This window comes from Salmo trutta, chromosome 23 (assembly GCF_901001165.1).
Source record: "Salmo trutta chromosome 23, fSalTru1.1, whole genome shotgun sequence".
NCBI classification, from domain to species: Eukaryota; Metazoa; Chordata; class Actinopteri; order Salmoniformes; family Salmonidae; genus Salmo; species Salmo trutta.
Genome location: NC_042979.1, coordinates 44,357,601 through 44,382,428, shown reverse-complemented (window position 1 = coordinate 44,382,428; position 24,828 = coordinate 44,357,601). Strand labels below are relative to the sequence as shown.

The window sequence follows — 24,828 nt, the reverse complement described above, 5'->3', positions numbered from 1 at the left end:
ACCCAGTCTGCATCTCTCCCTCTCTGTTCACACTGCTTTACCAATACCCAGTCTGCACCTCTCTCTCTCTGTTCACACTGCTTTACCAATACCCAGTCTGCATCTCTCTCTCTCTGTTCACACTGCTTTACCAATACCCAGTCTGCATCTCTCTCTCTCTGTTCACACTGCTTTACCAATACCCAGTCTGCATCTCTCTCTGTTCACACTGCTTTACCAATACCCAGTCTGCATCTCTCTCTGTTCACACTGCTTTACCAATACCCAGTCTGCATCTCTCTCTCTCTGTTCACACTGCTTTACCAATACCCAGTCTGCATCTCTCTCTGTTCACACTGCTTTACCAATACCCAGTCTGCATCTCTCCCTCTCTGTTCACACTGCTTTACCAATACCCAGTCTGCATCTCTCTGTTCACACTGCTTTACCAATACCCAGTCTGCATCTCTCTCTGTTCACACTGCTTTACCAATACCCAGTCTGCATCTCTCTCTGTTCACACTGCTTTACCAATACCCAGTCTGCATCTCTCTCTGTTCACACTGCTTTACCAATACCCAGTCTGCATCTCTCTCTGTTCACACTGCTTACCAATACCCAGTCTGCATCTCTCTCTGTTCACACTGCTTTACCAATACCCAGTCTGCATCTCTCTCTGTTCACACTGCTTTACCAATACCCAGTCTGCATCTCTCCCTCCCTGTTCACACTGCTTTACCAATACCCAGTCTGCATCTCTCTCTCTCTGTTCACACTGCTTTACCAATACCCAGTCTGCATCTCTCTCTGTTCACACTGCTTTACCAATACCCAGTCTGCATCTCTCTCTCTCTGTTCACACTGCTTTACCAATACCCAGTCTGCATCTCTCTGTTCACACTGCTTTACCAATACCCAGTCTGCATCTCTCTCTCTCTGTTCACACTGCTTTACCAATACCCAGTCTGCATCTCTCTGTTCACACTGCTTTACCAATACCCAGTCTGCATCTCTCTCTGTTCACACTGCTTTACCAATACCCAGTCTGCATCTCTCTGTTCACACTGCTTTACCAATACCCAGTCTGCATCTCTCTGTTCACACTGCTTTACCAATACCCAGTCTGCATCTCTCTCTGTTCACACTGCTTTACCAATACCCAGTCTGCATCTCTCTGTTCACACTGCTTTACCAATACCCAGTCTGCATCTCTCTCTCTCTGTTCACACTGCTTTACCAATACCCAGTCTGCATCTCTCTCTCTCTGTTCACACTGCTTTACCAATACCCAGTCTGCATCTCTCTCTGTTCACACTGCTTTACCAATACCCAGTCTGCATCTCTCTCTCTCTGTTCACACTGCTTTACCAATACCCAGTCTGCACCTCTCTCTGTTCACACTGCTTTACCAATACCCAGTCTGCATCTCTCTCTGTTCACACTGCTTTACCAATACCCAGTCTGCATCTCTCTCTGTTCACACTGCTTTACCAATACCCAGTCTGCATCTCTCTCTGTTCACACTGCTTTACCAATACCCAGTCTGCATCTCTCTCTCTCTGTTCACACTGCTTTACCAATACCCAGTCTGCATCTCTCTCTCTCTGTTCACACTGCTTTACCAATACCCAGTCTGCATCTCTCTGTTCACACTGCTTTACCAATACCCAGTCTGCATCTCTCCCTCTCTGTTCACACTGCTTTACCAATACCCAGTCTGCATCTCTCCTCTCTCGGTTCACACTGCTTACCAATACCCAGTCTGCATCTCTCTCTGGTTCACACTGCTTTACAATACCAGTCTGCATCTCTCTCCTGTTCACACTTGCTTTACCAATACCCAGCTCTGCATCTTCTCTCTGTTCACACTGCTTTACCAATACCCAGTCTGCATCTCTCTCTGTTCACAACTGCTTTACCACTACCCAGTCTGCATCTCTCTCTGTTCACACTGCTTTACCAATACCAGTCTGCATCTCTCTCTGTTCACACTGCTTTACCAATACCCAGTCTGCATCCTCTCTCTGTTCACACTGCTTTACCAATACCCAGTCTGCATCTCTCTCTGTTCACACTGCTTTACCAATACCCAGTCTGCATCTCTCTCTGTTCACACTGCTTTACCAATACCCAGTCTGCATCTCTCTCTGTTCACACTGCTTTACCAATACCCAGTCTGCATCTCTCTCTGTTCACACTGCTTTACCAATACCCAGTCTGCATCTCTCTCTCTGTTCACACTGCTTTACCAATACCCAGTCTGCATCTCTCTCTCTCTGTTCACACTGCTTTACCAATACCCAGTCTGCATCTCTCTCTGTTCACACTGCTTTTACCAATACCCAGTCTGCATCTCTCCTCTGTTCACACTGCTTTACCAATACCCAGTCTGCATCTCTCCCTCTGTTCACACTGCTTTACCAATACCCCAGTCTGCATCTCTCTCTGTTCACACTGCTTTACCAATACCCAGTCTGCATCTCTCTCTGTTCACACTGCTTTACCAATACCCAGTCTGCATCTCTCTCTCTCTGTTCACACTGCTTTACCAATACCCAGTCTGCATCTCTCTCTGTTCACACTGCTTTACCAATACCCAGTCTGCATCTCTCCCTGTTCACACTGCTTTACCAATACCCAGTCTGCATCTCTCTGTTCACACTGCTTTACCAATACCCAGTCTGCATCTCTCCCTCTCTGTTCACACTGCTTTACCAATACCCAGTCTGCATCTCTCTCTGTTCACACTGCTTTACCAATACCCAGTCTGCACCTCTCTCTGTTCACACTGCTTTACCAATACCCAGTCTGCATCTCTCTCTGTTCACACTGCTTTACCAATAACCCAGTCTGCATCTCTCTCTGTTCACACTGCTTTACCAATACCCAGTCTGCATCTCTCTCTGTTCACACTGCTTTACCAATCCCAGTCTGCATTCTCTCTGTTCACACTGCTTTACCAATACCCAGTCTGCATCTCTCTCTGTTCACACTGCTTACCAATACCCAGTCTGCATCTCTCTCTGTTCACACTGCTTACCAATACCCAGTCTGCATCTCTCTCTGTTCACACTGCTTTACCAATACCCAGTCTGCATCTCTCTCTGTTCACACTGCTTTACCAATACCCAGTCTGCATCTCTCTCTGTTCACACTGCTTTACCAATACCCAGTCTGCATCTCTCTCTGTTCACACTGCTTTACCAATACCCAGTCTGCATCTCTCTCTGTTCACACTGCTTTACCAATACCCAGTCTGCATCTCTCTCTGTTCACACTGCTTTACCAATACCCAGTCTGCATCTCTCCCTCTCTGTTCACACTGCTTTACCAATACCCAGTCTGCATCTCTCTCTGTTCACACTGCTTTACCCAATACCCAGTCTGCATCTCTCTCTGTTCACACTGCTTTACCAATACCCAGTCTGCATCTCTCTGTTCACACTGCTTTACCAATACCCAGTCTGCATCTCTCTCTGTTCACACTGCTTTACCAATACCCAGTCTGCATCTCTCTCTGTTCACACTGCTTTACCAATACCCAGTCTGCATCTCTCTCTGTTCACACTGCTTTACCAATACCCAGTCTGCATCTCTCTCTGTTCACACTGCTTTACCAATACCCAGTCTGCATCTCTCCCTCTCTGTTCACACTGCTTTACCAATACCCAGTCTGCATCTCTCTCTGTTCACACTGCTTTACCAATACCCAGTCTGCATCTCTCTCTCTCTGTTCACACTGCTTTACCAATACTCAACCAATACAATAGTCTCTTTGTATTATGGTGCGTCGTCTCTCTGTATTGTGGTGCGTCGTCATCTCTCTGTATTATGGTGCGTCGTCTCTGTATTGTGGTGCGTCGTCGTCTCTCTGTATTGTGGTGCGTCGTCGTCTCTCTGTATTATGGTGCGTCGTCGTCTCTCTGTATTGTGGTGCGTCGTCGTCTCTCTGTATTATGGTGCGTCGTCTCTCTGTATTGTGGTGCGTCGTCGTCTCTCTGTATTGTGGTGCGTCGTCGTCTCTCTGTATTGTGGTGCGTCGTCGTCTCTCTGTATTATGGTGCGTCGTCGTCTCTCTGTATTGTGGTGCGTCGTCGTCTCTCTGTATTGTGGTGCGTCGTCGTCTCTCTGTATTGTGGTGCGTCGTCGTCTCTCTGTATTGTGGTGCGTCGTCTCTCTGGATGGAGGATACATTAGTATCGCAGGAGGTTTTCCAATGACTTGTATTTGTGGATGCTCTTTTTTTACAAGAAAAATACTCCTGTCCCTTTGGTCTATTGGAGGGTGTGTTCATTGTGTTTGAGGTTCTGCACATTCGACAGATTGGAAAATGACTCCACTGATTATGTTTACAGTTCGTAGCATGATATAGTACGTGCAACTGAAGATAACATTTATGAAAATGAGTAAAATACAGAGAGAGATAAAATATCATTGTACATTTAACTATATCATGCAACTCATTCCACTACCCTATTCCACCATTTTCCTCACATAGACATCCTCCACCTCACCCCTAAGGACCTAATCCTATGCCCACCTACCTTCTCCCCCCCACGTCCCATGCTTACCTCTTCTCTTCTCCCACCTGTGTCCATCGATATTGGCCCCGGCTAACCCACATCTCCCCCGGCTAACCCACGTCTCCCCCGGCTAACCCACGTCTCCCCCGGCTAACCCACGTCTCCCCCGGCTAACCCACGTCTCCCCCGGCTATCCCACGTCTCCCCCGGCTATCCCACGTCTCCCCCGGCTATCCCACGTCTCCCCCGGCTATCCCACGTCTCCCCCGGCTAACCCACGTCTCCCCCGGCTAACCCACGTCTCCCCCGGCTAACCCACGTCTCCCCCGGCTAACCCACGTCTCCCCCGGCTAACCCACATCTCCCTCTAAGAGCTCATTCCTCTGCGTCGCTGGGGCTCAACACTCCGTTGACTTGGTAATTGGCACAGGGGCCCAGCTCTCTCTCTCTCTCCCTCTCTCTCTCTCTCTCTCTCTCTCTTTCTATCGAGCGGTTCTACATGACTAGGTAAAGAAGACTGCACGAAGATTAATGAAGGCCAGCTAATGCAGGAGTGGAAGGGGGATGAGTGGGAAGAAGGAGGGGGGAAGAGATGGGGGGGAATGCTGCTTTTCAACACCTCCACTGAGTGGAAGTTAGAACTGTAGTTGTCACAGTGTCTCTTTCATTGCTTCTGTTACATATTTTTGTTATGTAATCATGGCTAACCAGTGCCTGTTTGTTAGGCAATGCGATTGATAGGGTTCTGCAGGTTTTCTACGTCATCAAATCACTAGCGGTTCTGGGGGGGCAGTGCCCCTGTAACAACAATTTTGGACCCCCTTGTGGCCCCCCTAAATGTGGAGTATGAAATAATTTTTACATAACACATTTTTGCAGTCGTTTTTTTTTTACATCCGTTATTAGACAGTGGCAACGATGATGATTATGAACATGGTCTTTTGCCTGCTAATGCCTGCAATGCAGTGAAGAAAACGATATGACAACAATAACGTCTAATGTAACTGGCCCCTCTAACACTACAACTGGCCCCAGCTTGCCCCCCCCAGTTGAAATGGTCTAGAACCGCCACGGCATCAAATCAAACTTTATTTTTCACATGCGCCGAATACAGGTGTAGACCTTATCATGAAATGCTTACTTACAGCACAAATCCTTAACCAACAGTGCAGTTCAAGAAAGAGTTAAGAAAATATTATAAAAAAGTAACACAATAAAATAACAATAACGAGGCTATATACAGGGGGCACCGGTACTGAGTCAGTGTGCAGGGGTACAGGTTAGTAACGAGGCTATATACAGGGGTACCGGTACTGAGTCAGTGTGCAGGGGTACAGGTTAGTAACGAGGATATATACAGGGGGCACCGGTACTGAGTCAGTGTGCAGGGGTACAGGTTAGTAACGAGGCTATATACAGGGGGCACCGGTACTGAGTCAGTGTGCAGGGGTACAGGTTAGTAACGAGGCTATATACAGGGGGCACCGGTACTGAGTCAGTGTGCAGGGGTACAGGTTAGTAACGAGGCTATATACAGGGGGCACCGGTACTGAGTCAATGTGGAGGGGTACAGGTTAGTAACGAGGCTATATACAGGGGGCACCGGTACTGAGTCAATGTGGAGGGGTACAGGTTAGTAACAAGGCTATATACAGGGGGCACCGGTACAGAGTCAATGTGGAGGGGTACAGGTTAGTAACGAGGTTATATACAGGGGGCACCGGTACTGAGTCAGTGTGCAGGGGTACAGGTTAGTAACGAGGCTATATACAGGGGGCACCGGTACTGAGTCAGTGTGCAGGGGTACAGGTTAGTAACGAGGCTATATACAGGGGGCACCGGTACTGAGTCAGTGTGCAGGGGTACAGGTTAGTAACGAGGCTATATACAGGGGGTACCGGTACCGAGTCAGTGTGCAGGGGTACAGGTTAGTAACGAGGCAAATACAGGGGGTACCGGTACCGAGTCAGTGTGCAGGGGTACAGGTTAGTAACGAGACTATATACAGGGGTTACCGGTACCGAGTCAGTGTGCAGGGGTACAGGTTAGTAACAAGGCTATATACAGGGGGTACCGGTACTGAGTCAGTGTGCAGGGGTACAGGTTAGTAACGAGGCTATATACAGGGGGTACCGGTACTGAGTCAGTGTGCAGGGGTACAGGTTAGTAACGAGGCTATATACAGGGGGTACCGGTACCGAGTCAGTGTGCAGGGGTACAGGTTAGTAACGAGGCTATATACAGGGGGTACCGGTACTGAGTCAGTGTGCAGGGGTACAGGTTAGTAACGAGGCTATATACAGGGGGTACCGGTACTGAGTCAGTGTGCAGGGGTACAGGTTAGTAACGAGGCTATATACAGGGGGTACCGGTACTGAGTCAGTGTGCAGGGGTACAGGTTAGTTCAGGTAATTTGTACATGTAGGTAGGGGTGAAATGACTATGTGTAGATATAAACCACGAGTAGCAGCAGTGTAAACACAAATGGGGGGGGGGGTCATTTGATTATTTGTTCAGCAGTCTTATGGCTTGGGGGTACAAGCTGTTAAGGAGCTTTTTGGTCCTAGACTTGGCGCTCTGGTACTGTTTGCCGTGCTGTAGCAGAGTGAACAGTCTATGACTTGGGTGACCGGAGTCTTTGACAATTTTTGTGTCTTTCCTCTGAAACCGCCTAGTATAGAGGTCCTGGATGGCAGGAAGCTTGGCCCCACAAATAAATTCAGCCACGTGATGTACTGGGCCGTACGCACTACCCTCTGTAAGCGCCTTACAGTCAGATGCCAAGCAGTTTCCATACCAGGCAGTGATGCAACCGGACAGGATGCTCTCGATGGTGCAGCTGTAGAACTTTTAGAGGATCTGTTAGGTTTTCTCTTTGAGTTCCGTGGGGAACAGTGTAGTAAAGGAATCTCTGTGTCACGTTCACTCAGAGGTCAGAAAATGTATCTACAGTATGTGCTTTGTGCTGTGTTTCATGGTATATGGGATCTCTTGGATGTCTTTGTTTGACTTGGTATGTGCTTGATGTTCGTACATTTGCACTTTAATTATGGCACCCTCGTAAAATAGTCTGGCCTAACGCCTGATATGTTGGTGAACGTCCTTGTAACCTGACTCTTAATGTACGATTCGAAAAAATTGATTGGTGTGGCTGAATTTTTTTCAGACAAATAAAATCATGCCTCTGCAAGACAGCATTTACATTCAGGAACTGCACTATTGCAGAAATCACTCATTCATTTTCTGATTGCTATAAATTCTAATAGTTTGCTTAATTTCAGTTTATGTGACAAAACAAACAATGTATAGTGTAGAGAATCATTGTAGCTTCTAAACCACTGTGAAATATCTTTTCCAGAACCACAAATATTGTATTTTTAACTGTTTAAAGCTTGTGTACCGAAACCGTAAAAAAGAAAAACGGGAAGCCTAGAAATAGTGCACATGGAACAGATCTACCACTTCTTAGACTTGCTTTCAACGAGAATGACACATCTATAACACACATTTCTATGTGAATTTGTCAGGTCACCCAAAAAGTGACATATTGTAGCTTTAACACTTTTCCCAGTATGGTCATGACCTGCTCCAGGACATGAAAGGTCTTCCAGTATGGTCATGACCTGCTCCAGGACATGAAAGGTCTTCCAGTATGGTCATGACCTGCTCCAGGACATGAAGGGTCTTCCAGTATGGTCATGACCTGCTCCAGGACATGAAGGGTTTGTATACTCTCCAAGGGATGTTTTGTGTGTGTGGGGGGGTTGGGTGTGTGTGTGTGGGGGGGGGGGGGGTTGGGTGTGTGTGTGTATGGGGGTGTGTGTGTGGGGGGGTTGGGTGTGTGTATGGGTGTGTGGGGGGGGGGTGTATGGGGGTGTGTGTGTGGGGGGGTTGGGTGTGTGTGTGGGGGTGGGGGTTGGGTGTGTGTGTGGGGGGGGGGCTTGGGTGTGTGTGTATGGGGGTGTGTGTGTGGGGGGGGTTGGGTGTGTGTATGGGGGTGTGTGTGGGAGGGGGGGGGGGGGTTGGGTGTGTGTGTGGGGGGGGTTGGGTGGGTGTGTGTGTGTGCACATGTGGGGTGGGGGTGAGGACGAGAACAGCATTGACCAAAGTAGACTTTTCTCTTAATTTGAAAAGGGGGTTTTGCAGGGGAGGGAGTGTGTAAATGATTACAATGAAACTTGAACTTGGGGCAAGCGTTCACTGTCACATCGCCAAGCGGGGAGAAGAATGGAGTTATTGACTTTAAATGGGAAGCATGTGTGGCTATGAAAGACCCCAAAAGTCTCATGTTCCCATAATCAGTATTACACCAAACAAGCAGTCAGCCCCCCCACCTCCGCTGCCCACCCCACTCAATCACTTTTTTTCTCCAAGCCTCTTGACAAACGTAACCCGTACATATGTTTTTGTGTGCACCCTGTGGCACCTGACAAGGATAGCCTATTTCGCCTGCAGGGAAGTACAAATATGACATTCTCCGGGTTTTTTTTGTGGTTTTTTTCCCAGCCCACAAGTATGGCAGCAAGCATGTTATCAACACCACTTTATGCTGTGGACGTTTGGCCTGTTGCTATGCAATCGTACTTATAAAAAATAAAGTGCAGAAATTGAATAATATTTATATATTTTCCCCCACTTTAACCTATTAAATGAAAATAAATTCTGACAGCTTATTTTGCCCAATTAGATGGTACAGCTTTACCTCGGCTCATTAACGAACCAGTCCCTAGACCTTTTAGTAACTAAGGACCTATGTCTGTTTCTCTTTGTGGTTTATATTGAAGATTTTGTCTATTTTGATGGTGTACGCATCCACTCGGCTAGGCCTCTCCTTGGCTTTGAGTGGATATGACACTTACATGGCTTGCCTTTCAAATCAGACAATAGCGTGATTAATGAGGTGCAGACGGTGAAAAGGAGTCGCGGTTGGCGAGCGTCGCAAGAGGTGCTCATCGCTCCTCTGATCTATTCATCAACTGCTCCTCAAAGGGGGGGGGGGTCGACCGCCTGGGTCCCTCTCCAGGGAGGGGGGGGAGTAGAAGGGGGAGGGAGGCGGAGATATCCTGGGTCATTTCAGGAGGTCTTGGTTTTGAGCCCTGAGGTACACCAGAGCCTCTGGGGAATAAGAGTGAAACTAAGGTCTCATGCAGGTTTGATTAGGTTTGTGATGAAACACACCAGAACATAGCCATGTCCAGTTTTATATGGAGTCGTCGCCACTTTATAGTATATTTTCACGCAGTGTCAGTTGATTTTAACTGAACAAATTCCCCAAATGCATTTCGGAATACTTTTTAAATCCACTTCAATCAGTGTAGATGAAGGGGAGGAGATAGGTTAAAGAAGGATTTTAAGTCTTGAGACAATTGAGACATAGATTGTGTATGTGTGCCATTCAGAGGGTGAATGGGCAAGACAAAAGATTGAAGTGCCTTTGAACGAGTCTTTGTCAATTTTTCGGGCCTTCCTCTAACATTGCCTGGTATAGAGGTCCTGGATGACCGGGAGCTCGGCCACAGTGTTGTACTAGGCCGTATACACTACCCTCTGTAGCACCTTGCGGTCAGATGCCAAGCAGTTGCCATACCAAGCGATGATGCAGCCAGTCAATATGCTCAGCTGTAGAAATGTTGAGGATCTGAGGGCCCTGCCATATATATTCAACCTTCTGAGGGGAACAGGTGGATGTCGTGCCCTCTTCATGACTGTGTTGGTGTGTTTGGACCATGATAGGTCCTTAGTGATGTGGACACTGAAGAACTTGAAGCTCTCAAACCAATCCACTACAGCCCTGTGAATGGGGGCGTGCTCGGCCCTCTGTTTCCTGTAGTTCACGATCAGCTCCTTTGTCTTGCTAATGTTTAGGGAGAGGTTTTTATCCTGGCACCACATGGTCTCTGACCTCCTCCCTATAGGCTGTCTCATCGGTGATCAGGCCGACCACCGTCGTGTTGTCGGCAAACTCAATGATGATGTTGGGAGTCGTGCGCGGCCACGCAGTCCTAGGTCAACAGGGAGTACAGGACAGGACAGGACTAAGCACACAGCCCTGAGGGGCCCCGTGTTGCGGATGTGTTGTGACGGATGTGTGCTGCCTACCCTCCCCACATGGGGGCGGCCCGTTAGGAAGTCCAGGATCCAGATCAGCACATGATCTAAGTTTGCGTAGTGGTAATCTGTCTGCGGCCTTGTGAATGTTAACCTGTTAAAAGGTCTGACAGCGGCTACGGAGAGCGTGATCACACAGTCGTCCTGAACTGCTGGTGTTCTCACACATGGCTCAGTGTTCCTTGCCTCAAAGCGAGCATAGAAGGCATTTAGCTCATCTGGTAGGCTTGTGTCACTGGGTTTCCTTTTGTAATCCGTGATACTTTGCAAGCCCTGACACGTCTCACGAGCGTCAGAGCCGGTGTAGCAGGATTCGATCTTAGTCCTGTGTTGAGCTTTGCCTGTTTGATGATTCGTCGGAGGGCGTAGCGGGATTTCTTATAAGCGTTTGGGTTAGTGTCTCGCTCCTTGAAAGTGGCAGCTTTAACCTTTATAGCTCAGTGCGGATTTTGCCTGTAATCCATGGCTTCTGGTTGGGATATGTACGTACGGTCACTGTGGGGACGACGATGCACTTATTAATGAAGCTGGTGACTGATGTGGTAAATGAACAATACATATTATTAAGATAAATACTCCTCATTGTTATCAGATTAATCCTGGAACATATTCCAGGAAGTGCTAGCAAAACAGTCCTGTGGGTTTATTTTACGCTTCATCGGACCACGTCCAAATTAAGTACGTCAACCATAATCTGGAGGAAGAGCTTTTTATGTGTCTCTGCATGTGGAGTAAAGGTAATTTAGAGTTTGTTTTTTTACCCCTCTAATTGCACAGGTGACATGCTGGACGAAATTAGGTAAAACAGATTTCAGTTTTCCTGCATTCAACTTAGCAAGTATAAAGGAGTTAGTTCTGTGGTAAAATTGATTGATGGCTGATAGGATGGAACTAAGGGTGGTGCAGAATAGTGTCATGACACACTCCCACAATGATTTTCCACACGTCTGCGTCAGTTACGGCTTAGCGACACACTCTTTGGAACCAGACTCTATTCCTGCCAGTGTCAGAGTTAATCTTACCCCCCCTAATGAAGGGATACATAAGTCTCTATTCTTACCCCACTAATTAAGGGATACGTCAGAGTCTCTATTTTTCAAATCAAATTGTATTGGTCACATACACATGGTTAGCAGATGTTAATGCGAGTGTAGCGAAATGCTTGTACTTCTAGTTCCGGCAGTGCAGTAATGTCTAACAAATTCACGACTACCATACACATAAATGTAAGGGGATGGAATAACAATATGTACATATAAATATATGGATGCGCGATGGCTATGTGGCATAGCAAGATGCATTAGATGGTATAAAATACAGTATTCACATGTGAGATGAGTAATGTAGGATATGTAAACATTATTAAAGTGGCATTATTTAAAGTGACTAGGGATACCTTTATTAAATCCATTTATTTAAGTGGCCAGTAATTTGAGTCTGTAAGTTGGCAGCAGCCTCTCCATGTTAGTGATGGCTGTTTAACAGTCTGATGGCCTTAAGATAGAAGCTGTTTTTCAGTCTCTCTGTCCCAGCTTTGATGCACCTGTACTGACCTCACCTTCTGGATGATAGCGGGGTGAACAGGCAGTAGCTCGGGTGGTTGTTGTCCTTGATGATCTTTTTGTCCTTCCTGTGACATCGGGTGGTGTAGGTGTCCTGGAGGGCAGGTAGTTTGCCCCCAGTGATGCGTTGTCCAGACAGCACTACCCTCTGGTGAGCCTTGCAGTTGAGGGCGGTGCAGTTGCCGTACCAGGCGGTGATACAGCCCGACAAGATGCTCTCGATTGTGCATCTGTAAAAGTTTGTGAGGGTTTTAGGTGACAAGCCACATTTCTTAAGCCTCCTGAGGTTGAAGAGGCGCTGTTGCACCTTCTTCACCACGCTGTCTGTGTGGGTGGACCATTTCAGTTTTACCATGATGTGTACGCCGAGGAACTTTAAACTTTCCACTAGAGGTCGACCGAATATGATTTTTCAACACCGATACCGATTATTGGAGGACCCAAAAAATCCGATACCGATTAATCGGCAGATGTTTATATATATATATATATTTGTAATAATGACAATTACAACAATACTGAATGAACAATGTACACTTTTATTTTAACTTAATATAAATAAAATCTATTTAGTCTCAAATAAATAATGAAACATGTTCAATTTTGTTTAAATAATGCAAAAACATAGTGTTGGGGAAGAAAGTAAAAGTGCAATATGTACGGTGTAAAAAAGCTAATGTTTAAGTAAGAAGCTAATGTTTAAGTAAGAAGACATAAGAAGACTCATGTTCCTTGCTCAGAACATGAGAACATATGAAAGCTGGTGATTCCTTTTAACATGAGTCTTCAATATTCCCAGTTAGGAAATTTTAGGTTGTAGATATTATAGGATTTATGACGCGTCAACTATTTCTCTCTAAACCATTTGCATTTCATATACCTTTGACTATTGGATGTTCTTATAGGCACTTTAGTATTGCCAGCTTAATCTCGGGAGTTGATAGGCTTGAAGTCATAAACAGCGCTGTGCTTCAAGCATTGCTGAGAGCTGCTGGCAAACGCAGTAAAGTGCTGTTTTAATGAATGCTTACGAGCCTGCTGCTGCCTACCACCGCTCAGTCAGACTGCTCTATCAAATATGAAATCATAGACTTAATTATAATATAATAAACACAGAAATACAAGCCTTAGGTCATTAATATGGTCAAATCCGGAAACCATAATTTCGAAAACAAAATGTTTATTCTTTCAGTGAAATACGGAACCGTTCCGTATTTTATCAAACGGGCGGCAACCCTAAGTCTAATTATTGCTGTTACATTGCAAAACCTTAAATCTTATGTCATAATTATGTACAATTCTGGTAAATTAATTACGGTCTTTGTTAGGAAGAAATGGTCTTCACACAGTTTGCAACGAGCCAGGCGACCCAAACTGCTGCATATACCCTGACTCTGCTTACACTGAACACAAGAGAAGTGACATAATTTCCCTAGTTAATATTGCCTGCTAACATTATTTTAACTAAATATGCAGGTTTAAAGAAATATACTTCTGTCTATTGATTTTAAGAAAGGCATTGATGTTTAGGGTTAGGTACATTTGTGCAACGATTGTGTTTTTTTGCGAATGCGCTTTTGTTAAATCATTACCCGTTTGGCGAAGTTGAAGTAGGCTGTGATTCGATGATAAATTAACATGCACCGCATTGATTATATGCAACTCAGGACAAGCTAGTTAAACTAGTAATATCATCAACCATGTGTTAATTAACTAGTGATTATGTAAAGATTGATAGTTTTTTATAAAATAAGTTTAATGCTAGCTAGCAACTTACCTTGGCTCCTTGCAGCCACAAGGTCATTTTGATGCTGCACTCGTGTAACAGGTGGTCAGCCTGCCACGCAGTTTCCTTGTGGATTGCAATGTAATCGATCATAATCGGCATCCAAAAAGGCCGATTACCCATTGTTAGTCATGCCGATTAATCGGTCGACCTCTACTTTCCACCTTCTCCACTACTGTCTCGTCGGTGGATAGGGGGGAGCTTCCTCGGCTGTTTCCAGAAGTCCACGATCATCTCCTTTGTTTTGTTGACGTTGAGTGAGAGGTTATTTTCCTGACACCACACTCCGAGGGCCCTCACCTCCTCCCTGTAGGCTGTCTCGTCGTTGTTTGTAATCAAGCCTACCACTGTAGTGTCGTCTGCAAACTTGATGATTGAGTTGGAGGCATGCATGGCCACGCAGTCATGGGTGAACAGGGACTACAGGCTGTCGTGTAACCAGGACCTTGTGGGGCCCCAGTGTTGAGGATCAGCGGGGTGGAGATGTTGTTTCCTACCTTCACTACCTGGGGGCGGCCGGCCAGAAAGTCCAGGACCACAGGGCGTGGTCGAGACCCAGGGTCTCAAGCTTAATGACGAGTTTGGAGGGTACTATGGTGTTGAAGGCTGAGCTGTAGTCAATGAACAGCCCCTCTAATGAAGGGATACGTAAGTCTCTATTCTTACCCCTCAAATAAAGGGATACATAAGAGTCTCTATTCTTACCCCCCCTAATAAAGGGATACTTAAGAGCAGGTGTCAGAGTTAATGAAGGCCTTGCTCCTGTCTGCAGACACACGTCGAGGGAAGAAAGCCACAGCGCGCCTCCTCCATTGTCTTCCTCTCTGCACTGCCTTCCCCACTTTGGGCGAGACGTTTATTCCACGTCGCCGGTTCCGCTAGATAATAGTCTCTGGTAGAGTACTGGTGTCTGATAGGAGGCCGAGTCACTTTCCTTTTTATATAGATGAAATTCTGGTGTTGGGACATAGTGATGTGCGAACACTACATGCAGTGTCTACCAATGGCATTGAGGGTGATACAGATCAACCTCTTGACATCTCTTTGATGCGTGGTGGTCGACCACACTTCTCACAATGAGAAGTATAATTTCTAAATGCGTCTTAAAAGGTTGGATAAAATTATTGAAATGATTACTATACTGAACAAAAATATAAACGCAACATGTAAAGTGTTGGTCCCATGTTTCATGAACTGAAATAAAAGATCCCAGAAATGTTCTATACGCACAGAAAGCTTATCTTTGCCAAGATAATCCATCCACCTGACCGGTGTTGCATATCAAGAAACTGATTAAACAGCATGGTCATTACACAGATGAACCTTGTGCTGGGGACAATACACGGCCATTCTAAAATGTTCAGTTTTGTCACACAACACAATGCCACAGATGTCTCAAGTTTTGAGGGAGCATGGAATTGGCATGCTGTCTGCGAGAATGTTCTCCATAGCTATTGCCAGAAATTTGAATGTTAATTTCTCTACCATAAGCCGCCTTATGGTACCATAAGCCGCCTTAGAATTTGTCAGTAAGTCCAACCACAAACCACGTGTAACCACGACAGCCCAGGACCTACACATCCTTCTTCACCTGCGGGATCGTCTGACACCAGCCACCTGGACAGTTGATGAAACTGAGGAGTGTTTCCGTCTGTAAAAAAAAAAAGCCCTTTTGTGGGGAAAATCAAATTCTGATTGTTTGGGCATAGCTCCCAAGTGGGTGGGCCTATGTCCTCCCAGTCCCACCCATGGCTGCGCCCCTGCCCAGTCACGTGAAAGCCATAGATTAGGGCCTAATGAATTTATTCAAATTGACCGATTTCCTAATATGAACTGTGAAATTGCTTAAATTGTTGCATGGTGCATTTATATTTTTGTTCAGTGTATGTTAATCGTTCTTTTACCTATCTTGGGTTATAATTCAAAATGTGTATTTCAGAGTGGCTGCAAGGGAGTTGAAATTAATCTGCTTACATATTTGTTTGTGAAACAAGGAAGTGGTGTGGTAATCGAAGGGATATCAGCATGAGCCCTTATAATTGTGATCAATGGTAATGCCGTTTTCATTACGCCATATAGCCACAAAGAGGCTATGACACCCAGCTCCTTTAATTAGAAAAATTTGTTTTTTTCTTGAATAAAAAAACTAAAAGATTGATTACTTAAAAGCTATTTTCTGTTGAGAATCCATTAGCAAGAGCCATTTTTCCCCAGCTTTGACATGTTGTCTTTGCACAGATTTTTATTGCCCAAGATGCATGATTCTAGGGTCCTGTTCTTCGTAGACCAGACCTCTTTTTGAGGAAAGTTGCGGGCAGAAAAATGAATTAATACCAGCCACTTAAATCCCCCAGAATTGATTGTGGCTAATTGGCTAGACTCTCAGATATATGGGGTTGGGGGGGTGATACTTTTGGGAATTGTACATCTGCATATGTTAGCCTTCACTTGCTTATTGAGCCCCCTGGTTGATTTACATGAGATGGCAATGCATTAACAGTAATGAATGGGTTGTTCAGAGCACAAGGTTAGCCATGAAATCAGAAACGCCTACAGGAGAGACCAAAAGACAAGGAAGGGCAGAGACGAGGAAACGTAGCCAAGCAGGAGAACATCCAACAGAATTCACTCGGTTGATGTAAACTTTCATTGTTGTGGATTGCACAGAGATGCTCAAGGAAGCTGAATTAAAAGCCCCCCCCCCCCCCTCCCCTCCATCAGTAACGACATAGCATGAATGCATTACCATAGTAATCTTCCTTAAATTAGGAACTTCTACCGTTCACTCTTGGATAACGTGTGTAGTAGAATCTGATGTCTGTGTGTACAGTACTGTGTATAGTAATCTCCTTGTATTTACTTCTCATACGCACATTGAACTACCAGTAGATGTTATTGATTTGTGCATTGGATTTACAGCTTCACGTTGGGGGTTTAATGCGTCACCTTAGCATTTATTTGGCTAAAAGCACTTTTCCCATTAATAGACGTGGTACTCTGTAGTGCTCCCACAGTCTAGGTCATGTCCCTTAACTAATATAAAGGTCTAGGTCCTGTCCCTTGGCTGTAATATAAAGGTCTAGGCCCTGTCCCTTGACTAATATAAAGGTCTAACCCCTGACCCTTGACTGTAATGTAAAGGTCTAGGCCCTGTCCCTTGACTAATATAAAGGTCTAGGCCCTCTCCCTTGGCTGTAATATAAAGGTCTAGGCCCTGTCCCTTGACTGTAATGTAAAGGTCTAGGCCCTGTCCCTTGACTAATATAAAGGTCTAGGCCCTCTCCCTTGGCTGTAATATAAAGGTCTAGGCCCTGTCCCTTGACTAATATAAAGGTCTAGGCCCTGTCCCTTGACTGTAATGTAAAGGTCTAGGCCCTGTCCCTTGACTAATATAAAGGTCTAGGCCCTGTCCCTTGACTAATATAAAGGTCTAGGCCCTCTCCCTTGGCTGTAATATAAAGGTCTAGGCCCTGTCCCTTGACTGTAATATAAAGGTCTAGGCCCTGTCCCTTGACAGTAATGTAAAGGTCTAGGCCCTGTCCCTAGCTACACAAAGTAGAAATATGCAATATATGCGCTGATCAAAGTAATAATGTATTTTTCAGCAACATGTATTGAAATAAACATTGAAAGTGTAGCCTAATTGATAAACTTCACAAAAGACAATAAACCTAAATCTTGTGATATCAATAATGGATCACATTTGAGGTTCTCAAGGTCTTTTTCTTCATTATAACCAAAGAATTTGCCATACACTTTTGGTACACAAAAAAAAACAACGCGTAGGCCTTTTTCATGTTTTTTATTTTTATTTAACCTTTATTTAACCAGGTCTGTGTGCGGACACACACAGACACCCAATCAGTTTACCTCAGGGATAGCCTCTACAAAATGAAAATGTTCTTTATTGTCTGAAACCAGTGTTTGAAGGACCCTAAAGGGCCGTCCACATCAAGGACGGTAACTATAACGATAAAAAAGATGTTCTAATTCAGGTGAACAGCAGCGTCCACTCTCCAGTGACACAGTGCATTCGGAAAGTGTTCAGACCCCTTGACTTTTTCCACATTTTGTTACGGTACAGCTTTATTCTTCAATGGATTAAATAAAAATGTTTCCTCATCAATCTACACACAATACCCCATTGTGACTCACAATACCCCATAGTGACTCACAATGCCCCATAGTGACTCACAATACCCCATAAAGAGAAAAAAAACTGTTTTTTTTTTTTTAGAACAGAATTACCTTATTTACATACGTTTTCAGACCCTTTGTCATGAGACTCGAAATTGAGCTCAGGTTCATCCTGTTTCCATTGATCATCCTTGAGATGTTTCTACAACTTGATTGGAGTCCACCTGTGGTAAATTCAATTGATTGGACATGATTTGGAAAGGCACACCTGTCTATATAAGGTCCCACAGTTGACAGTACATGTCAGAGAAAAAAACAAGCCGTGAGGTCGAGGGAAATGTCCGTTGAGTGCCGAGACACGATTGTGTCGAGGCACAGATCTGGGGAAGGGTACCGAAACATTTCTGTAGCATTGCAGGTCCCCAAGAACACATTGGCCTCCATCATTCTTAAATGTATGATGTTTGGAACCACTAAGACTCTTCCTAGAGCAGGCCACCCGGCCAAACTGAGCAATCGGTGGAGAAGGGCCTTGGTCAGGGAGGTGACCAAGAACCCGATGGTCACTCTGACAGAACTCCAGAGTTCCTCTGTGGAGATGGGAGAAACTTCCAGAAGAACAACCTTCTCTGCAGCCCTCCACCAATCAGGCCTTTATGGTAGAGTGGCCAGACGGAAGCCACTCTTTAATAAAAGGCACATGACAGCCCACTTGGAGTTTGCCAAAAGGCACCCAAGGGACTCTCAGACCATGAGAAACAAGATTCTATGGTCTGATGAAACCAAGATGGAACTCTTTAGCTTGAATGTCAAGCGACACATCTGGAGGAAACTTGGCACCATCCCTACGGTGAAGCATGGTGGAGGCAGCATCATGCTGTGGGGATGTTTTATAGCATCAGGGACTGGGAGACTAGTCAGGATCAAGGGAAAGATGAATGATCCTTGATGAAAACCTGCTCCAGAGCGCTGAGGATCTCAGACTGGGGTAGTTCACCTTCCAACAGGACAACGACCCTAAGGACACAGCCAAGACAACGCAGGAGTGGCTTCGGGACAAGTCTCACTCTCCTTGAGTGGCTCAGCCATCCCCGGACTTGAACCCGTCTCTGGAGAGATCTGAAAATAGCTGTGCAGTGACTCTCCCCATTCAACCTGACAGAGCTTGACAGATTCTGCAGAGAAGAATGGGAGAACCTCCCCAAATACAGGTGTGCCAAGCATGTAGCGTCATACCCAAGAAGATTCAAGGTTGTAATCGCTGCCAAAGGTGCTTCAACAAAGTACTGAGTAAAGGGTCTGAATACTTATTTAAATTTGATATTTAAATATTTTATTTTTAATACATTTGCAAACATTTTTAATAAGCTGTTTTTGCTTTGTCATTATGGGTGAAAAAACAATTGAATCCATTTTAGAATAACGTAACAAAATGTGGACAAAGTCAAGAGGTCTGAATACTTATATAAAGGTCTAGGCCCTGTCCCTTGACTGTAATATAAAGGTGAGCCTTATCCCAGCTGTGGGGACAATGATTTTACAGTCTCTTGGTTTGTGTAAATTCCTTGTTTTACTGTCTTGTATTTAACGTCCTCTTCCTCCTTGTGTTGCAGGTCATGCAATATTCAAGCTCACATACCTCAGCAACCACGACTACAAGCCCCTGTACTTTGAGTCTGATGCTGCTACTGTCAATGAGATTGTGCTTAAGGTGAGTAATAGGGTGGGTCCATGTACCTTTTGCCTCCATATCACATGGAAATATGTTGTTTTAGCAACCACTTCATCGACTTTACAAAGTCAGGTCTGCAGAGTACAAGTCACTATTGACAGATATTGACAGTTTGACTATATTATTATGCAGTCTCCCACATACCCGTAGGGTTAAAAACCTAATTGTATGCGCACTCAGAGATGCAAATATGAAATATCCTATTAAAAATGTAGATTAAGGCCGTGAGGCATTTTTACCACATCGGCGTATGATAATTCAACTGTAACCATTAAAATACGGAAGATAATGATACTCTCTTTAATTAGCATTAATGATGATTAATTTACTTTTAAGGACCTTTCCGTAATAAGTCTTGAAAGTGGAGCATAGGAAAGCATCTCCTGAAAGCCAGGACAGGTGGGGTGAAGGTTGAAGGCCAGGGCAGGTGGGGTGAAGGTTGAAGGCCAGGGCAGGTGGGGTGAAGGTTGAAGTCCAGGGCAGGTGGGGTGAAGATTGAAAGCCAGTGCAGGTGGGGTGAAGGTTGAAGGCCAGGGCAGGTGGGGTGAAGGTTGAAGGCCAGGGCAGGTGGGGTGAAGGTTGAAGGCCAGGGCAGGTGGGGTGAAGGTTGAAGGCCAGGGCAGGTGGGGTGAAGGTTGAAGGCCAGGGCAGGTGGGGTGAAGGTTGAAGGCCAGGGCAGGTGGGGTGAAGGTTAAAGGCCAGGGCAGGTGGGGTGAAGGTTGAAGGCCAGGGCAGGTGGGGTGAAGGTTAAAGGCCAGGGCAGGTGGGGTGAAGGTTAAAGGCCAGGGCAGGTGGGGTGAAGGTTAAAGGCCAGGGCAGGTGGGGTGAAGGTTAAAGGCCAGGGCAGGTGGGGTGAAGGTTAAAGGCCAGGGCAGGTGGGGTGAAGATTGAAGGCCAGGGCAGGTGGGGTGAAGGTTGAAGGCCAGGGCAGGTGGGGTGAAGGTTGAAGGCCAGGGCAGGTGGGGTGAAGGTTGAAGGCCAGGGCAGGTGGGGTGAAGGTTGAAGGCCAGGGCAGGTGGGGTGAAGGTTGAAAGCCAGGGCAGGTGGGGTGAAGGTTGAAAGCCAGGGCAGGTGGGGTGAAGGTTGAAAGCCAGGGCAGGTGGGGTGAAGGTTGAAGTCCAGGGCAGGTGGGGTGAAGGTTGAAGTCCAGGGCAGGTGGGGTGAAGGTTGAAGGCCAGGGCAGGTGGGGTGAAGGTTGAAGGCCAGGGCAGGTGGGGTGAAGGTTGAAGGCCAGGGCAGGTGGGGTGAAGGTTGAAGGCCAGGGCAGGTGGGGTGAAGGTTGAAGGCCAGGGCAGGTGGGGTGAAGGTTGAAGGCCAGGGCAGGTGCGGTGAAGGTTGAAGGCCAGGGCAGGTGGGGTGAAGGATGAAGGCCAGGGCAGGTGGGGTGAAATTGCAGGTAATTGCGAGGACTCTAGTCCCCTACTCTCGGGGGACGGGGCTTTAAGTAGCGTGTCATCGCCGTGGCTTGGTGGAGGCATGTCAGCCGGGGTTGGCAGGTGTGACCCATGAGTGTCCTTATCCTGATGATTCCATCTCGAAATCTCAGTGGGCCCGGAGTTGACCCCTGGGGTATTCCTCTTGAGCGTGACCACACATTGCAGGGAATAATGCTTTCATTACTACAAGCCAATGTGGCTTGGGGGGGTCGAAAAAGAAGGGCCATATATTTATACCTCCGTATAATGCAAATGAGAGCAGAGGACATTAGGTGAGGGAAACAAACATGGTACTTAAAAAAAAAAAAGTAAATGGTTGATATATTTACAGCAACAATATTTCTCTGAGTATTTTGAATGTTCATCTGATCCAAACTTGTACCTCTCATCTCTCTCGTTTGAGTGTGTCCCCTCGCTTCCCGTCATCGTAAAAGTTGTATTCACACACATCACATCACAGCTGTGCCCTTGAGGCACATTATAACCATATAAAAAAAAAATGAGTGTGAATGTTTTGGTCAAAGCACAGGGTTTCCATGTGAATGCCAAGGATTTTACTAGCCATGAAATTATTGACAGCATGTTTATGCCTTTACCCATAAAACAGCATGAATGAGGAGGATCCCACAGGGTGTGGTAATTCCGCCTTTAAAACTAGTTTTTTTGAAGTGTCCCTTCTCTCTTTAAGGCCAAAGGCTTAGCTTTTTATATCTCAGGTCTAGGCATTAAACCTCCATTCAAATTATCAACGTTATCATCACCTCCGCCATCCCTGCTCTTAAGTCTGCCTTTTATGAGCTGTCCATGTTTCTCCTTAAAGCAGCATATGTTCCCATTTAGTGACATCTACTGGATGTAACGAGACATGAGTGTGTCATTCTGACTGACAGTCATCTGGTTTCCCATGCCACTTGAAAAAGTAACATGTCCTGCTATTGGATTTTGTAATTGTTTATTAATTGTGACTACTTGAAATTTCAACACCAATATGTTTTTTTTCTTCTGTGTGACAAATAACCAGTTGTACAAGCTATGTAGCGTAGTATATATATATGTTTCTACATATTGTGATTGAAACACTTCCCACAATCCCTTGTTTTTCATTCTCAGGTGAACTACATCCTGGAGTCTCGGGCCAGCACGTCGCGGGCGGACTTCTTTGCCCAGAAGCAGCGTAAACTGAGCCGGCGCACCAGTTTCAGCTTCCAGAAGGAGAAGAAGTAGAGACCCTGGAGCCACTGTCTGGACCCTGGAGCCACTGTCTGGACCCTGGAGCCACTGTCTGGACCCTGGAGCCACTGTCTGGACCCTGGAGCCACTGTCTGAAGCCCGGACCGTGGAGCCACTGTCTGGACCCTGACTGACTTCACTCTCACAGCAGAGGGCCAAGGGAGAGAGGGATGGAGAGAGAGTGAAGAGTGTCACAGTCAGAGATATATTAAGAGTGAGAGATGATGAGAAATAAAAAGAGAGGGCGATCAAGGCCGCAGGAAGATGTTTTTCGTTCTCTGCTAATACAGTAAAGGCCTAGTTCACAAATTTTGTGCGAAAAATATATTTTATTTAGATTGATCAGGGGGCTCTGTAGCACCCTCGACACCCTTACTTCTCGCGGCTATGAGGGAGATGCATCTTGATCCTATATAATTAAAGAGCTGCCTCCTAAACTCCCATGTCTTCACAGAAGGGTCTCCACTCGTCAGCCATATCAGAGCTAAAGTTCTCTGCCTGCCCTTTGTCCTTTTAGGAATGCGCAGACATAGAAAACAAGAAAAGGCGAGACTTGTAATCCTATTCTGAAGGAGATGAAGGAATGCAACTCACCCCCCTGTTATTGTCAATCCCATGAACTCTGGATGGATCAGAGGACCACGGTGTTGCTTTAACACCAGTGTCAATCAACCAAACCCTGTTCATCCACTGCCTACAAATCAATTCTACATTTGAGAGTTGAATGCATACCGATGGCTCGAGTGAAAACCGAAGCCATCAGGACAATGAAAATACTAAATCCCCCGCTTCTGCTCTTCTCTATGTATGAAGATGTAAACTTAATCAGACTTATGTTGTACATTGGTATGTAAAGGCAACATCCTTACATTTTTAGTTGTATATAGATAACGATTACATTCAGGGTTAATTAAATGATATGATGAAACCTGCTTTGGCCATAGTACATTCAGTGCCTGAAACCTTTAAAATAGTGGCTCACTACCAATCAATGCCAGTTCTGCTGAGGTGCTGTGAGGGTTTTTAAAAACACAAGACGAGTACGTAAGGAAGGCATTTTTCCATACTTTCGAGTCTGAAAGAAAACTCTCAAAACTACTTCTTGTGAACAAAGGTAGCAAGGGGTTAGGAAGGGGTACGACCTGACGACAGATTTTTATGATTTCAAACAAACAAAAAATGTAATTATTACCTGTACTTTTTACTGTGACCTATACAATAATTTTTTTTCTGCATTGTATCTATGGACTGTAAAATAATGAATGAAGCACTGTCTGTTGAACAGATCATGTTTGTTCAGACTGTCCCGATGGGAGGCACATAGGGAATGTATGACTTTTTACAGCATTTTGTTGATGTTGTTAATACAATGACATTATATAAATTCTCCTCATATGTTGTTGCCTTTGTCGCCTTTCTCTCCCCTTTTTTTATATAAACACGTTTCTTATTGTATCATCTGCAGCAGAACAGCTTGAAGTGCCTCTGGGATACATTCAGAAGACACAAAGCAGGGCAACGTTGCTCATAGAAGTGTATTGCAGAGCTTTCCACCCATTCTAAATTCAATACAACTTTAATGATCCACGAGGCACAATACGGGCATGCAGTGTAAACATCAGATTTCACCGGTGCAGGGAATAAAAATACCAAAATATCACATGGGGGGGAGGAAAAAGTAGACTTCCCACAACACACTGGAGTTCTTGCGTGGCAAGCTTCAAGCTGTCTTCTCAACATATTCAGTCCCAACCTCCCATCTTAAAGCAAACCACAAATCTGTCCCTTTTTCTGGGAGGCGATGTGGAGGATGGGGCCAGGTGTGGTGTCGGGCTTCTCTCTCCTCTCTGCATGGTTTATAAGTGATGTTTAATGAATGGGACTCCTGGGGGCTCTAACACAAACCGGCCTGTCAGTTTCCAGCCCAGGAAATATGCGGGACGAAGCTGATGACTCAGTGGCTCCTGAAGTGGCTGCAACAGTAAATCTGTCCCCCGTCCCTCCCCACCCTCCACCGAGGTTAAACTCCCAATGTTGATGAAGTTGCAATTTGTCCGGCTCAGAATATCTTGGAGTTTAAGTGTTGCCTATTGTACTAGTGTTAGGCCTATCTTGCCCTTTCTCATTTAATAAATTTTGTGGACAGGCAGATCCTTGATTAACTTACCAGAGTAGTCCAAATATTGATCTTATAAAGTCAGTCTAGATTTCTAGTCATTTCTAAAACTTCTACATATGTGTATATTAACATTTTTACAGATTGTGGCTTTAACAACATATTGTATTGCATGAGGGTTGCAAATATTTTTCCTCAAAATAAATTTACCATAGCTTT

General features: G+C 45.5%; 1 protein-coding gene across 1 annotated transcript in view; it reads left to right on the top strand.

Annotated features, from left to right (window-relative positions):
• mapkap1 (MAPK associated protein 1) overlaps positions 1 to 23,898 on the top strand; it is a 108,444-nt gene extending 84,546 nt beyond the window's left edge. The window contains exons 10-11 of the mRNA XM_029710482.1: positions 19,709 to 19,806; positions 22,374 to 23,898. Coding sequence (XP_029566342.1) covers positions 19,709 to 19,806; positions 22,374 to 22,487 — 212 coding nt within the window. The 3' untranslated portion in view covers positions 22,488 to 23,898. The remainder of the gene's footprint in view (positions 1 to 19,708; positions 19,807 to 22,373) is intronic.
• The last annotated feature ends 930 nt before the right edge of the window (positions 23,899 to 24,828 follow it).